This window comes from Meleagris gallopavo, chromosome 12, assembly GCF_905368555.1.
Source record: "Meleagris gallopavo chromosome 12, MGAL_WU_HG_1.1, whole genome shotgun sequence".
Taxonomy (NCBI): domain Eukaryota; kingdom Metazoa; phylum Chordata; class Aves; order Galliformes; family Phasianidae; genus Meleagris; species Meleagris gallopavo.
In genome coordinates this window covers 2,135,097-2,151,096 of record NC_139415.1, presented here as the reverse complement: position 1 = coordinate 2,151,096, position 16,000 = coordinate 2,135,097, and the positions used below count along the sequence as shown (strand labels likewise).

General features: G+C 58.7%; 1 protein-coding gene across 3 annotated transcripts in view; it reads right to left on the bottom strand.

The window, feature by feature from the left end:
- LINGO1 (leucine rich repeat and Ig domain containing 1) overlaps positions 1–16,000 on the bottom strand; it is a 64,333-nt gene that overhangs the window by 6,338 nt on the left and 41,995 nt on the right. The window contains exon 1 of one of the 3 annotated variants that reach the window (XM_085233916.1): positions 4,524–4,664. The exons of 1 other annotated variant lie outside the window; for it this stretch is intronic. In XM_085233916.1, the coding sequence (XP_085090042.1) occupies positions 4,524–4,529 (6 nt within the window). In that variant the 5' untranslated portion in view covers positions 4,530–4,664. Of the gene's footprint in view, positions 1–4,272; positions 4,420–4,523; positions 4,665–16,000 lie in introns of those variants that run through there. One more of the 3 variants, XM_085233917.1, reaches the window with a different exon arrangement.

The window sequence follows — 16,000 nt, the reverse complement described above, 5'->3', positions numbered from 1 at the left end:
GGTCTGCCCTGAGCCTCCTCTTCTCCACACCAACCCATCCCAGCTCCCTCAGCAGCTCCCCATAGCACTGGTGCTCCAGACCCCTCACAGCTCTGCTGCCCATCTCTGGACACGCTGCAGGGCTCTGATGTCTTTCTGGCAGTGAGGGGCCCAACACAGCACTCAATGTGCACCGTCACCAGAGCCCAGTACAGAGGGACGATCACCTCCCCATTCCAAGGACATGCACCAGCTGTCCAAGTGGGGCTTCTCATTTTATTTATGGCAGCAAGCCTCTCCTCTGAGATACCCACCTCTGGGAACATGGGCTGCTGCAGGCGCTCAGCACGAGGCACCCAGCTCAGTGAGCACCAAGCACTGGGCAGGAGCGGAACTGAAGGGCTCTGTAGAGCTTTGTGTTTCCCTGCATGTAGTTGTGGAAAGGGGATGGAAAAAACCTCCTCGGACGACGGAAACATTTGCACCGGAACGACGAAGGAGCATCTCCTGGGAGAGGCGCCAGGGTCACGCTGACATTGGGAAGGCAGTGCTCACCTCGCCGTGCCCTTATGGGACAGAGGCAGCTGCTTGCCCATCCACCATCCCCTCAGTGCTGTGGGGTCAGGGCAGCGTGCCCTCCCATGCAGCCTGGGGTGTGACTTGCTGTGCAGAGTCTGGATCCCCCACCCCTGCATCCCATCCCTGCTCTGAAGTGAAGCCCTGGATGGAGGCACTGATGCTGCGCAGCCGCAGCAGGTGGAGACCAGGCTCATCCCAGTCCCAAGGAGCAATGCTGCTGCTGGAGACCGTGGGCACATCCATTATGTTACATTTAAGGTCAGCCCGTACTCACAGCACCGCTTCTGTTCCCACGCCTTATCCTAAAATACACCCACAAGCAGCGCAATGCCCTAAAAAAAGGCTGATCCGGAGCACTGCGTCGTCCCCCGGAAACCTTTAGGATAACAGCAAGAGGACTTCAGAGGACACAGCCCCACAGCTCCAGGGAAGCCGCTGATTTACCTCCGGTTGGGACCGGCCCTGGTATAATCACACTGCTGCTCCAAATGAGTGGCCCCACAGCCCTTTGGAAGGGGCTGACCACAGAGCAGGGGAGCATCGCTGTGCCCCCCCGTCTGCCTCTTGCCCAGAGCCTTCCTGTGAGCCACATCTCCACCTGTCCCAATTATTGCTTCCTTCACACAATAATGAATACAGCGCTGCAGGAATGTCCAGAAAGACAGAAATGGAGAAAAAAGGCAGCAAAGGAAAGCACGAGTAATGGTGAACGCAGAGAAGATTCCTCTTCCCAGCCCGGCTTTCTTTGTGATGATTTCACACGTAGAATTCCTTTTTCTTTCCCCTTTCTTGCTTGTTTGATTTCTGCATTATTTATGGCTTGTCTTCGGGGCCTCTATTTGTTGTTATTGTTTCATCCAACAATAAAACACATTAGATACAAACAAAGAGCACAGAGCCACAGCGGAGCCCCGTCCTACACTGTTGGATGGGGCCGGTCTGTGCACCCCCAGCCTGACCCCATGGCTGCAGGGTGCGATGGGATGGCATGGCAGGAGCAGAGTTGTCCCCTTGGCAGGAGCAAGACTGTCCCCATGGCCGCGGGCTGTCCCCACGGCACAGAGCTGCCTTCAGCACAGTGCTGCGCGGTGCTTTGGTTTTGTTCCGCCTGAGCTGAAAGCGATGCTTTCCGCCCTTTCCTCCTCCTCCCCAGCGGTGGTGATAATAACACAGAGGCTGCACTCCGGGCTGTATGTGAGAACAAAAGTAATCACGTGGAAACGCAGCGCATGGAAATTAAATCGGAAATGCAAGGCCTGGGTTTCCATTTCGGTTCGGCTTCTGTATCGTTTCCCATTGAAAAGGATAAACAGAGTGAGCGCCAATCAGCCTAATGGCAGCACCTAATGGCAGCACAATTCCATGTTTCCCGAAGCAAATTGCAGCTCCAGCCCAGGGCCCAGCGCCAGCTCTGTGGGACGGCCATGGCACAGCACAGCCCGTGGGCAGGGAGGGGTTCCTGCTGCCCCCAGCGTGCCCATGTGGGAGGAGGAGCACCCAGCAGCGCCTGTGCACGTGCCCGGGCTCTGCCCCTCACCCCCCGGGTGCCTCCGGGTCCACATTGGTTGTTTCCCATTTCATACTCGACATCTCCAATCTCAACAATGAGCTGGAAGAATGGATTGCGCCAAAATATTTCTGCTTCTCTCTCCGGCGAGAATTCCCCATCGGAGACCAATCCAATTAAGGTGCTGGTTATGAAATTAACCGTAATTACAAGAGCGATATTTAACGTTTTGCATTCTGATGAAGAAACGGAATGGAAATGATAAAAAAAAAAAAAAAAGAAAACAAGAAACCAATCCATTATAATTGTGGGTCCTAGCAAGATAAGTCAGAGCAGCGTGGGGCAGTGGGAGGGCTGGGGCTGGGCTGTACTGTGGGGTGGACAGTGCCTGCCTGTCCCCAAAGCATGGCATAACCTGAACCCCTTCAGGCTGCTGGAAATGTGGGCAGGGAAAGCAGGGCGGCCCCAAGGCAGGGTGAGGGTGCAGCCCCAGCAGCATGCGGAGCAGGGGCACGTGGCAGTGGCACGGAAGGCTCTGCGTGCGGCCGTTCCCCTCCACAGCTCCAATTTCTGCTCCCCCAGGTGGGGAGAGAGAGAGGGTGCGGGGAAAAATGGGCTTGGAAGAAAATTGAGGGCACGGCCTTCGGTTGGCTTCTCCCTTTATTTTTCTTGGGTTGTTTGATTTGAGTTAAGCGTCCGCAGCTCGCTGCTCTCCCCCCACTGGAGCCACGACAGCCCTTTGCCCACCCAAAGCCACTCCTGCTCTGCCAGGACAGACCCCACCAGCACCACTGCGGTGCTGGGCACCATGCCTGCATCCTATGCCACCAGGAGGGCTGCCATACAAACCAGCAGCACACCCTGCCCAACGCCAGTGTCTGGGTGCAGCACCCCATGCATCCATCAGTCCTCGCTGGGCCATGATGGGCTCCGTTTGCTTTAGAATCCAGCGACTGTCATTACGCTGCAATTACACTGTGATTGTGGCGATATTATAAAGTAATTTATCAAGCCCTGAAATGAAAGCTCACGTCAGAGGGTTTTACACTTGTTACGTGCAGTGAGCAGCGCAAACTTTGGCATCCTTATGGCAACTGTCTTAAGCAGGAAAGCAAAGGAACAATAAGTCATTCCATCGTGCCGTTCACCTTCCGGTGATATGAAGCAGAGGTAATTAGTGGTATCGTGGAGTAATTGCGTTACAGGTGTGGGATAACAGCAGCACGGTGCTCTATTAAGGAGGTGTAACCACCTGCTTTGTAATGAATCCCCCCCCCAGCCAAGTGCCCGGGCAGCGCAGCCCTTCCCAGAACTCCTGCAGCACCGCCCTCCGCCCGCCTGAGCCCCGTGAGAGCCCTCGAGCGGTGCCACAGCCCCGGGCACCTCACCGGGACGGGAACCCCTCGGGGTACCCGGTGCTCTGCATGGGGCCTCTGCGGCTGCCGGGGGAGCTGCAGGGAGGGCCGTTTGCTGGGGAAGGGCTGCGTGGGCACCGCTGGGTTGGGGGCACGCGAGGGGTGCAGCTGAGCCCACAGCGAGGAAAGCCGCTCGCACGGAGCCCGCAGGCGTTTGCCGCACGTCCCTCACTCCCGGCAGAAAACCTTCAGAGGCATCAGCGCTCCCACCTCAGCCCGGAGGTGGCACCTCCAGCCGCGCGGCTGCCTCGCACTCCGGGCTGTCGGCGCTCGGCGAGGCGCAAGGTGAAAAATCCGCTCATCCGCGGACAGCGGCGGAGCAACAAGCGGCGGCCGGGGGATTCGGGGCAGCCCTCGTGCCCTCCTGCCCCGAGAGCCCCTTCACCATTAACCCCTTCTCCTCCTGCCGGGCGCAAACCGAGGGCGAAGCGCTGTCAGAATTCCCCCCCCCCCCCCGCCGCTCCCCCTCCAATTAGGAGTCCGGGCACGGGGACCCTTCAGCGCCCCGGATTCCCCCGAAGTCCTCAGCCCTCCCGCCGGCACCTCCCCGCGGCCCCACTGGCCGTCCCTGAGCCCGATGGCGACGGAAGGTTCAGCGATACCCCCGGCCCCCGCCCGCGGGCCGCTCCCCGGGGCCGGGCGGCGCGTCCCTGCCTGCCTCCGCCCGGGGCCGGGCGCAGCCGTGGGGCGATTTTCCTCGGCCCCGGGCCCAGATAGCAACGCTGGGGCCGCCGCCGCTCTCCGGCTCCCTAGCCTTCCCTGTCTGGGAGCGCTGCCCCGGCCGTACCCCACCTGCATGTGTAATCCGCTGCCGGGCGGCTCGGCTCCTCCATCCGGGGAGCGGGAGGGCTGCCCCTCGAGATGCGGCTGCGGGCAGGGCGGGGCGGGGGCCAGGGGAGCAGCGAAGAGGGCTGCCGGCAGGAGAGGGGCGGCCACCGGCGGGGCCCGGGGTTCGCGTCTACCCCCCTCCCCCCCCCCCCCTCCGCCCCGGCAGCCCCGCTCGCCCCGCGCCCGCTCCCTCCCGGCATCGCCTCCGCGCTTACCTGCATCTCATCCTCGCCGGCGATCTCCTTCGGTCAGAAATGGCATCTCCCCCGGTCCCCACCCCCTCCGCCAAAATCTCCACCTGCAGTAACGCAGCTCCCCCTCTCCGCAGCGGCCGCACGGGAAGGCGGCGGCTCTCCCGGCTCGTGGGTCCGCCCGGCTCCGCTCCGGCACGGGGAGCTGCGGGGCCGCCCTAGGGACGTACCGCGGCCGGCGGCCTCTCCTCCGCGCCCGGCGCCGTGCTGCGGGGCGGCGGCATGGCCCCGCCGGAGGCTGCCACGGCCTGGGCTCTGCTTCGGCGCGGCCGGGCTGGGGCTGGGGCTGCAGCCGGAGCAGCCGCCGCCGCCGCCGCGCCGGCCCCCGCCTCCCCTCCGGGAGGAGCCGCCGGCGGGCGCGGGGCGGTGCGCGGAGCCGAGCGGGTCGGTGCGGAGCCGCCGCCAGTCCCCTCCTCCCGCCGCCTCCCCCGCGCCGAGGGCGGTGGGTTCGGGGCTGCGGGAGCGCCGTGCGGGGAGCGGCGCCCCCAGGGGCCGGGGCCGCGCGTCGCCTCTGCCCGGCGCTCCGCTCCTCTCTCCTCGCCGCAGCCCGGCACCGGAGCGAGAGGACGGGGCGATGGGCCGGGGGAGTTGAGCGAGCGCGGGGCAGCGCTGCCGATCCCCACGGGCCGGCGTCGGGCTCACACTGAGCCCTCAGCGCTGCGGGCAGCGGGCAGCACCCGGCACTCCGCGCTGTGCCCGCCGCGTTAACACTGCCCCGGTGGGTGCCGATTTATCGAGCGGCATCGGCCCCTCTTCTATCGAAGATATCCCTGGTGATAGTGAACACCGACTTTGCTCCCGATGTGCTCCTTCCCCTCCCGCCTCCTCTCAGCAGGGCTGCCCGGTAGGTCCCGCATGGCCAAGCTGGGTGCGAGGCGGCTGTTCCAGGAGCCCAGAGCCGGGCCCTCGGCGTGGGGCTGGGCATCCCACACTGAGCCCCGAGAGCCTTCCCTCGGGCGGCCCTAAAGCCCCTGGGAGCTTTTGAGGAAGAGGATGGCTTGGCCTTCCTCCACGAGCCATTAACTGAGCGCAAGGGTGGGGATTCCCAAGCAGACAGGCGCCCTCCGGCAGCCACCCATCCCTTGTGGACGGCGTTGGGGCAGACCCCGTGCTGCTGCTCCCCCGGGGCCCGCAGAGCAGCAGCGATCCTCCCGCTCCGAGCAGCACGGGAACAAACAAGGGGTGGGCACCGCCAGCTCGCCCGCTGCAGCTGAATCAGCCGGCAGTGCCGCTGCCCACCCGCCGGCTGCCGGCTCCTGGCACACGGGGAGCGCAGCGCAGCCCCTCGGTGGAGCTCAGGCCTTCCCTCGCGCAGATCGATGCCTCCTATTATGACGGCTATTTCAGCGATGCCATCGATGTTAATAGCACTTCACCAACACAGACAAAGCCGGCGAGCTGAATGCATCCAGGAAGAAAAAACAGAGGACAAAAGACAGGCTAAGAGCGCTGAATACTGTTTTCAGTTCTTTTCCCCCTCCTCCCCACACACACGCCGTTAAAGCCCCCCTAAAGTGCAGGGCACTGCGCGTTCGGTAACAGCACTCCAGAACAATTCCTGGCATTGTCTGGTGCGTGAGAGGGGGACTTTGCCTTGGCCGTGCCGCACAGCCGCGGTGCTATGCGCTGCCGGGAAGCAGGGGGCCTCCCAACACCGCCTTTCCAACAGCCATCCCCACCCCGTGGCACGCAAGGGACGAGGATGGGGCTTGGCGTGAGGGCATGGGCAGCCCGGGGCTCTGCAGCCCGGTGCGTGCCCCCAGCATGGCACCGGGGCCGAGCTGGCAGGAGGGGGACGGGTTTTCATCCCTCCCGTTATTATTATAGTTCCTTCTCTTTTCAGATTTTCACACTTTTTGCCTTAACGAGCTGAGCTGAGAAAATCCATGCAAATGCCAGGCGGAGATAAGATGCACCGCGCCTTGAAGCACTGCCAGCATCGGCTCTGGGAGCACCACATCTACTGCCTGCTTCTCTGCACCGCTCCCACGGGGTGGGGGCTGCAATCCCCTGCTCCACGCCGTGCCCAGCGCTATGCACACCATGGGGCTGCTTGGGCAGGAGAAGCGTGCCCTGCCCACAGGTGCTCTCTTCCTCGGAGGTGGCGGCATTTTGGGATGTGTGTGGGGAGCGGGATGAGGGGCAAGGCGGGGATATTCCTCTCCCCCGTCCCCGCGACCATCTGGCCGTGTGCTGGTGCCTCCTCGCAGCAGGCTGAGTCAGTCCAGTGGCTTCTCATTACCAGCTGGAGGGGGTCCAAATTCTGCATGGTACGCCTGCTCCCGAGCGAAACTGAAGATGGTTATCAAGTGTTATCATAATGGTTTCTCTCCGTGTGCCTTTCCATGGCCTGCTGACGGACATGGAGCAGAAGGCGCCCCAATCCCATGCACCCCAAATCCTCCAACCTTCAGCCAGAGCTGGAGCCCGACCCAAAGCCCAGCAGCGCTGCTGTACGACAGGCTGTGTGAAAGGGCTCCATTCAGCTCTGGAGCTCATTGACACATATGCAGAAGGTATTAATAATATCGAGAATCTCTGCTCCTATTGTAGCCCACATCCAGGAGATGAAAGATAATTTCTGGGACAAGGAAGTTATGACAGTGACAGCTTTTTAACAGCTTGGCACAAGAATAGGAGCGGCACAATGGGACAAAGCGATGATTAAAGCTCTCAGCACAAAGTAGAGAAGGCCAGGAGAGCACAGCGAGCACGGGGGGGGGGGGAACACGGACAGCAGAGTCGTGTCAAGAGCCAGCACTGAAAGAAAGCCAAACGGGGAGTGGTGCAAGGGAAGGGACAAAGCCGGGGTCAGGGAGGTGGGGGAAGGAGCCCCTCAGCCCATGCTGGGATAGGGCTGGGCCCTGTGGCTGTGCCAGGCACATGGTGGCATTCCTGACAACCCGGCGGAGTCATCATTATCAATATTTGGTGTTTCTTTGCACACGCACGCACTCCCCTCATGTACACCGCGCATGTAAACAGCCGCCTAGTGACATTTGCACGCCCAATTACACCTGTGTATCATTGATTTACATGCACAGTTGGAGAGCAATTAAAACACTGGAGCCTGCTTCGCACTTTCCCACGGCCACCACGGGGCGAGTTTTGGCCCCATCCCTTGGGCTCACACCTCTGCTGCTCCCCCCGGGTGAGCACAGAGCCCAGCACTGCTGTGTGCCCACGGTGTGCCGGGCAGTGCCGAGCCGTGCCCATGCCAGCACACCAGGCCCTGCCACCACCCTCGCAGCACACGGATGCTCAGCCCCGGGCAGCATTGCCTGGCACCTTCCCAAAAGGGATTAAAGGCAGGGAGTGAGAAACATAAAGGCCTCGTGTAATTATGTGCAAAAAGCCCCTTAATAATTTATAGAGGGAGAGGGTAAATATCTCCATGTGTTATCCGAGTGTGGCTCGTTGTCCCGTTGGCTAATACCCAGCGTGCACGCATGGCAGCCTTTATCCGGGAGGCTGCTCTGCCCTTAATACCTGCCATAAATTATTGAATTTATAAAGAGGAAAGCAGGTGTCATGTCATTCCTACACACTGCTCATTCGTTACAGCTAACGAAGGTGGGGAGCAACGCTTTCCACTCGCCTCATCTCTCCCTTGTGGCTGCTGGCAGAGATGTGGCACAGCAAGGTGGGTACAGGCAAAGCAGCATCCCTGCCCTGGACAGATGGATGAATGAATGGATGGATGGATGGATGGACGGACAGATGGGTGGATGGATGGATAGATGGATGGATGGATGGACAGATGGGCAGATGGCAATGCAAACACAGGGGTGGGGACATGGAGCACCTTCCCGCGGGCGCACAGCTGAGTCAGGCAGCACGTGGTTGGGTGCAGGAAGGCAGTGAACATCCAGCAGCCCCCACACAGCCCCCATGCAGCTCTGCCCCAGCCCCATGCCGTGGGCCAGGAGCCGTGCTGCAAGCAGCTGGCTCGGGGGCTCCGGGGGATGAGGCGCTTCGGAGCTGGGCCCCACGCACACCTCTCCAAATATAGCACGTGTGCATTGGAAAACAGACACGGCACTGGGGGGATGCAGGGAGCTACCCACAGCACCAGGCTGCTGGCTGCAGGGAGCTGTGTGATGGATGGGGGATCCCAAAGAACGGCTGCGGGGCCTCACAGGCACGGGAAGAGGGAGCTGAAACTATTGATAATCAATTAACTCCTTCAATTACAGGAGCCTAATGAGGTAGCACAAAGTCAGCTCTCATGAACATCAGTTTAATGGAGGCGGTTCCTCGGGGCGCTCCGTTTTGACTCAATCTTTACAGGTTAGGAAACACAGTGAAAATAGCAAGCAATTAGTGCCACATAACCAGCACACACTCTGGGAGCAGTGTGGGGCGTCTCCATTAGGGACAGCAGTGCAGGGGGATGCAGTGCAGGGACTGGGGGCTGACAGCAGCTGCTGTGGTGGCAGAGCGGAGCTCTGAGCTCACGGTGCCGGGATGCTGCTGGATGCATCGCTTGCTGTTAGATGAAGTGAATATCACAGGGCCCAGCTCTCCCCTACAGGCAGCTGCTTTTTTCCTTTTTCGGTGATGGCAGCACAAGTGACAAAACGAATGTCACTGCCTGCCGGCCCTGGTGCCTCATCGGAAACCTGCTGGGGCACCGGGAAAGGAGAGGTGCTGACGGGGTGCTGCTCCTCGTGCTTAGCGCCAGCCCCAGTAACCCCGCTGTGCCCAGCATGAAGACAAAACCATGGCAGGTGAGAGCCTGGGGACCCACTCTGTGCCCTGAGCTACTCCTCCAGCAGCCTGGCCAGAGGTGTGTGCTGGGGAAGGGCGGTGAAGCAGCACGGTGCTCTCCCTGCTGGGTAGCACGCTGCTGAGCACCCTGAGCCGGGATGTCGGCGGTGCAGTCCCTCTGCAGACACAGCTCTGCACTGGCCGTGCTCAAGAGGGATTTGCATACTAAGGAGCCTCCAGCAGAGCAGAGGCAACCTAACATCTATTTCGGGTCTCAAAGCCAAAGACCATATTTCAAATCCGCTAATCAGGTGAGAACACGGCAAACTCACGCAGCGAGGAGCTGGGGCTCATGGCAGCACCCCCTGCTCCACAGCCACATCCCTACAGGGACTCACAGCCCAGCAGCCGTCAGCACCCACCAGGATTCAGCTGCCAGGGGACTCCACACTCTCGTGCGGCCAAGCCCCACATTCCCATCCTGGATCCAGCTTCAGAGGCCCTCCCAGCAGTCACCCCCTGTGCTGCTCCCCGAAGGGGATGGGCAGAGGCAGAGGCTCACTTCCTGAGCCCAGGTGCACCCTGCAGGCTGCCATGCCTCCAGCTGCTGAGGCCTCGGCCTTTCTGCTCTGGGGGTGGGCAGGGCTGTGGGCTGGGAGCAGGCAGAGGGTTGGGAGAGCCCCGGTGCCTGTAGATGGTAGGTGAGGGGTACAATGTGTGGGTACCCTCAGGGCAGATGGCCACAATGGCTTGGTGACAGCATGGAGTCATACAGTCAGAGTCATAGAGTCATAGAAGGGCTTGGATTGGAAGGGACCCCAAGGATCATCAAGTTCCAACCTCCCCACCACAGGCAGAGCCACCAGCCTCCAGATCTGGTACTACACCAGGCTGCTCAGGGCTCCATCCAACCTGACCTTGAACACCTTGTGGGATGGGGCACCCACAACCTCTCTGGGCAGCTGTTCCAGCACCTCACCACAGTCTCTGTGAAGAGCTTCCCCAATATTAAATCTAAACCTTCCTTCCTCGACCTTAAAACCATTTCCCCTTTTCCTATCATTATCCACCGGAGTAAAAAATTGATTGCTCTCTTGTTCATACAAGCCAGCAGGAATGTGCAAGGCAGTGGGTGAGAGCAAGGAGACATGGGTAGCTGTAGAGTGGGATCCAGTGTGAGATGCCCAGGGAGGGGGTGCAGGCTGTGCTGCATGGGGATGTTCAAAGAGCTGCTGCCATTAGCAGCCATGCAGCTCTGGGCACTGAGATGATTCTGCCCCTTTCCTTGTTCAGTGGGCTTATTATAAGACTATTAGTGGGTTAACCAAAATTCTTATGGTCCTGGAGCAGCGCCTTTGTGGGGGCTCTGGGGCTGCAGAGGGGTTGTTCCATGTTCCCAGAGCATGCCTGCAGCTGGGCAGACTGTGGGGGGCACGGGAGGTGCAGAGCCCTGGCAGCAGCTGCTCCCACTAGCCAAAATGGGGACACAGGTGACCAAACCTGGCAGTGTGGCTGTCCCTTCCCAGCTGGGGGTGCTGCTCCAGTGAGCCCTGCTCTCCCCACAGCCCTCAGCCCCACAGCAACCCACACTGCAGGGCTGCACCGGTGCGTTCAGCAGATCCTTCCCTCCCCACCTTGCAGCCCATCCCCTGGCAGAACCCTGGTAGGTTCCCCCGAGAGCAAGCGGTGAGACCCAGCGTGAAACAACAGCAGATAATTAAGGGATTTGAGCGGGGTATGGAGGAGAGCAGGGAGATTGCAACATCCATAAATAGCTCGCCTTGCCGAGCTGCTTAACTCCTTGCTTGTTCTTGCCAAAGAGCAGACCCCAAAGGGATGGTGCCTGTGCGTGAGCAGGGGTGGAAAGTTCACCAGCGTATTTTTAAACCATTCAAGCTTTACTCAGGCTGGGTGATACGTTATTGTGTGCGTGTCACTTGAAGTCTCCAATGAATGAAAAAAAAAAAAAAAAGAAAGCACCATTTTGTCTCTCTAAACTCCCACCCCTCTGCTCCTACCCAAATAGCATCAGGCTGGATCTGGCAGGCGAACAGAACGCACCACGTTCCTTCAAAGCCGTGTGAAATGCTCTCAGCTGCAGGAGGAGCCCAAGGGCAGCAGTGTGTCAGCTCTGAAAAGCACTGGTGCTCCCAAGGAGCCCAGGCAGGGCAGCACGGATGTGTGCCCCGTGGAGATGGTGGCCTTCACATCATGGAATCACGGAATCCTTTGAGTTGGAAGAGATCATTAAAGGCCATCTGGTCCACTTCCCACGGACACCCACAGCACATCAGGTGCTCAGAGCCCCCCAGCCTGACCTTGGTGGCTGCAGCCACGGGGCACCATCGCCTCTCTAGGTGTCCTGTGCCAGTGCTCAGGTGCCTCGTGAGGTGTTGGACCCCACGAGGTTCTCCAGGCCCACTGCTCATCCTGTCTGGATCCCTCTGGATGGCATCCCATCCCTTGGGCATGTCACCACACCACACAGCTTGGTGTCATCTGCAACCTGCTGAGGGTGCCCTCCGTGCCACTGCCAGTGTCACTGATGAAGAAATTAAAGAGCACCGGTGCCAAGCTGACCCCTGAGGGACACCACTCATCACTGATCTCCACCTGGACACCGAGCCATTGACCACCACTCTCTGGGTACAATCTCACAGCCAGTTCTTCATCCACCAATCCATCCATCCACCCATCAAGTCCATATTTCCAAATCAGACAGAGATGCTGCGTGGAACTGTGTCAAAGGCCTTACTGAAGTCCAGGTAGATGACACCAGTGGCTCTTCCCTTGCCCACTGATGCAGTTACACCATTGTAGAAGGCCACATCACAGTGACACATCTTTCCCAGACCATGGGAATGCTGGAAATGGATTTTGTGGCCCCAGAAAAGATTTCTGGCTCCAGCAGCCTCACACAGCAGGCCTAGATGCCTGCACGACACAGAGCCTGCAAGTCCCTGAGGCCATCACTGTGCAAACATGGGCCAGCCAGTAGCCAGGCAAGAGTGCCACAGCACAGTTGCTCTAGGGGAACCCCCTCATCATGAAACCTGGGTACGGGGAGGTGGTGTGTTTCACTACTGAACTCCTTGCTCTGGCATCCCCAGCAGATCTGGGTGATGCTCATGTTGGTACAGTTGGGTTCCTTTGCTCGCAGACCACTCGGCCACTCCTGCCATGAACACTCACCATGAAGGATTAGAGAGGCCTGAGCGAGAACGAAGGGCTTTGTGCTAGAAATTGAAAGTTGATGGAGTGTATCATAGGAAAATGACAACAACCTACTGTACCTCGAAAGACAATTATTTTTCCCTCATTGAAAGTGATTGAATTTCTCCACACTACTGATGTCAACGCCAACAGCTCTCTTAAGGAATGGCTCTTCCCCAGCTGCACACCTGGGTGCTCCTGACACCTGCCCTCCCTCTCTGCTCTGTTCCTTGCTCTTTGCAGGACACAGCCACCAGGAGAACTGCCTATGGGCACCAGCTTACCCCACAAACACGTGCTCTTCCCTGCCCCATAGCTCCTGCAAGCTCAAGTCTCTGTCCTACCTTCTCCTCCAGACCACTCCTGAATATACCTCAAGTGGAAATTACAGATTCGAATCACATGGCTGAACTGCCCCTGGCTCCATCAGGGTTCCTGCGGTCCCTGCAGACCCCACCAGCCCTGCGGTGCCATGCCCATGCCCATGCCTGTGCCCATGCCCATGCCCATGCCATGCTGCAGGCAGGTGTGTCCCAGCACTGCCCCAGTGGGGAAATGCGCCTGCGCCGGCTGTTTTCTGCCACATATGTTGTGGGGGCTGAGAGCACATATGTCAGCTACACACACATCGACGTGTGTGCGTATATATATACACAGACATACATGAGGGAGACAATTATAGATACAGATTTACATATATAATCAACTGCAGGGCTTGAAGGCAGCAGAACCAGCACAAGCAGCAGGACATGGCTGTCTTCGTCCCTGCCCTTCCCGCTTGGTCCCACGGCCATGCCTGCTTTCCCAGCCCAGCTGGGAGGTGTTAGCTGCCCATTTGTGTACCCAGGGACCAAGGAGCCATCTGCCTGCATGCAGCCTGTGTGCCGCACGGCGATGGAGGCAAGGGCTGCTCCGGGCAGCATTAATCTCTTCAGAAGGTGGCTGCCTGAAAAAGGTCAGATGAGTTGTGCCTGGTCGTGCCTTTTCCCTCCTGCTGACTGCAAATGTCATCCAGCCAGCTGCACCGGCAGGCACCCACAGCAGGGACACGTGCAGATGGTCGTGGTGACACAGAAGCATGGGGTGGTGGGGGCTGGGAGGCACCTCTGGGGGTCATCCAGCCCAGCAACCTCTAAAGCAGGTTCAGATGGAACTTCCTATCAAGACACAGGTTCACAGGATGGCTTGAGTTGGAAGGGACTTCAGAGCTCATCCAGTTTCAGCCCCCTGCCATGAGCTGGCTGCCACTCACCAGATAAGGCTGCCTCTCTTGGGCATCTCCAGGGATGGGGCACCCACAACTTCTCAGGGAGATGCTCCAGGTCCCCAGTCAGCTTTATGGCCCTCCATTGGAACCCCTCCACCAGTTCCCTGTCTTAGTTCAGCTGGGGAGCACAGAACTGGTCACAGTGCTCCAGATAAGGCTTCACAGGGACAGAGTAAAGGGGAGGATCACCTCCCTTGACCTGTTGGCTATGCTCTTTTTAATGCGCCCCAGGATACACTGGCCTTCCTGGCCACGAAGACACATTGCTGGCTCATGGCCAATCTGTTGGCCAACCAGGACACCCAGGTCCTACTCTGAAGATCTCCTTTCCAGCAGGTCAGCCCCTAACCTGTACTGATGTATGCAGTTATTTCTCCCCGGGTGCAGAACCCTACACTTGCCTTCGTTGAACCTCACTGGGTTCCTCTCTTCCCAGTTCTACAGCCTGCTCAGGTCTCACTGAACAGCAGCACAGCTTTCTGTGTCTCAGCTCTGTACCAGGTGGGTGAGCCCACTGCTGCCTGCTGGCTCACCCTGATGCCAGCACACCCACAGCAGGCAGCAGCGTGGGGCTGCAGGCACACACACACTGGCTTAGGGCTCAAAAGCATGGGGTACTGGTTCCAGCCACATGCAGGAACAAAATCTCCTCTCTTAGACTGAAATTTGGGCTGGATAAAAACAAAAAGTGCTTACCTAACAGTGTGCAGCATTAGCTAATTGGCAACGAGTTGGCGGGTCTGTGCCAGAGTGGGATCGAACCTGAGCCTTCACAGCACAGGACAGAGCTCTATGGCTACAGCCCAGGGCCGGGGCACACTGCTGGTGTCAGGCTGCACCGTGTCCATCAGTGCCCTGCACAGCCCCCAGCAGCTCTGGGCTTCCCACAAAGCCACAGCCAAGTGTGGTGTGAGGGCACGTGGCTCTGGTGCTGGGAGTCAGCAACGCTCTGGCTCGGTAAGGGAAACTTTCATTCATTATATCAGATAGCCCCGAGCAGCAGCAGCGAGCTGTAAAGCACTTCAGAGTTGACTCAATGTCACATTTAAGTGCTGGCTGCATCAGAATTCAGGATGCTTCAGAAAGGTTATGTAAACCATTACATCAAATCCTGGGAGAGTTATTAAGGTGAGCGGCAGAGCATGGGAGAATGGGTGATTATCTCGCAGCAGCAATGTGGAGCCATGCGAGCAGTGTCCAGCTTAAGGATGTAACTCATTCTCCTTACAAGCCTAATTTTGTTTCTCCTTAGTGCTTCTTAACAGAAAAAATAACAAAAATTATCTATTCTGGGAAAAAAGAAATGGTAACAGAGAGCCTCCAATTAATCAGGTGAAGTGCTGGGGAGATAAGGTTGAGAAAGAGAAGGATTCTCACTTTTGGAAGTTTTCAGCCCTCCCCCTTTTTGGAAGGTCATATTCAAAACTCCGTGTGGTCTATTAACTCCCAGTTAGTTTTATCCATCTGAACTCGTGCCTTCCAGGACCTGAAGGAGGGTTTGTTTTGGAGTTACTTGCTATGAACTCTTGAGACTCTCCAAAAGGCACGGCATCCCCGCAGAGCTCCAAGGACACAGGGCACCCGCAGGGCCAGCTGTGTTCCAGAGCCTGGAAGCGCCCCAGCTGGGTGGGCTAATGGACAAAGCCAGCAGCAGCGGAACATAGCGCAGGGCTCGGCCCTACAGCAGTGCTGCTGTCACCCCCTCTGGTGGGTTATGGATGCAGTACACACTGCTGGCATTTCGGCACTGATTGTCACATCGCTGCTCGTCCTGCGATGTGCAGTCACACACCGGTGTTGAACACGGGGGCACTGACTCGTGAGGGTTCCAGCAGTGCCCGGTCACCGTCTGCATGACAGCCCTGGGCAGATGAGGCTTTCCCACGCCGCAGTGCTGCTCCATCAATCCAACCAGCCCTGCGCATGGCCAGAACCCCAGCGTGGCCATGCCCCTGTGAGCTCACTGGGGGGCAGAGGGATCCCAGCCCTATGGCACTGGTGCAGGGATAGCCCTGTGCTCCCGAGGCTACGGGGGGGTCTGTGTGTGGGATGGGCACACAGGGACACCGGTCTTCTGTCCCCTTTCACTGACGGCAACGTTCCTTAAAGAAAAACTACAAAACAACCCCAACACGGGCTAATTAGCTAATGACATTATTTTGGCCTGATGTGCCATATAATTAAACAACTAATAAACGGCAAGAGCCCTGTGCTGCTGAGGCTCCTGAGTCAATACCGTGCTATTACCGCG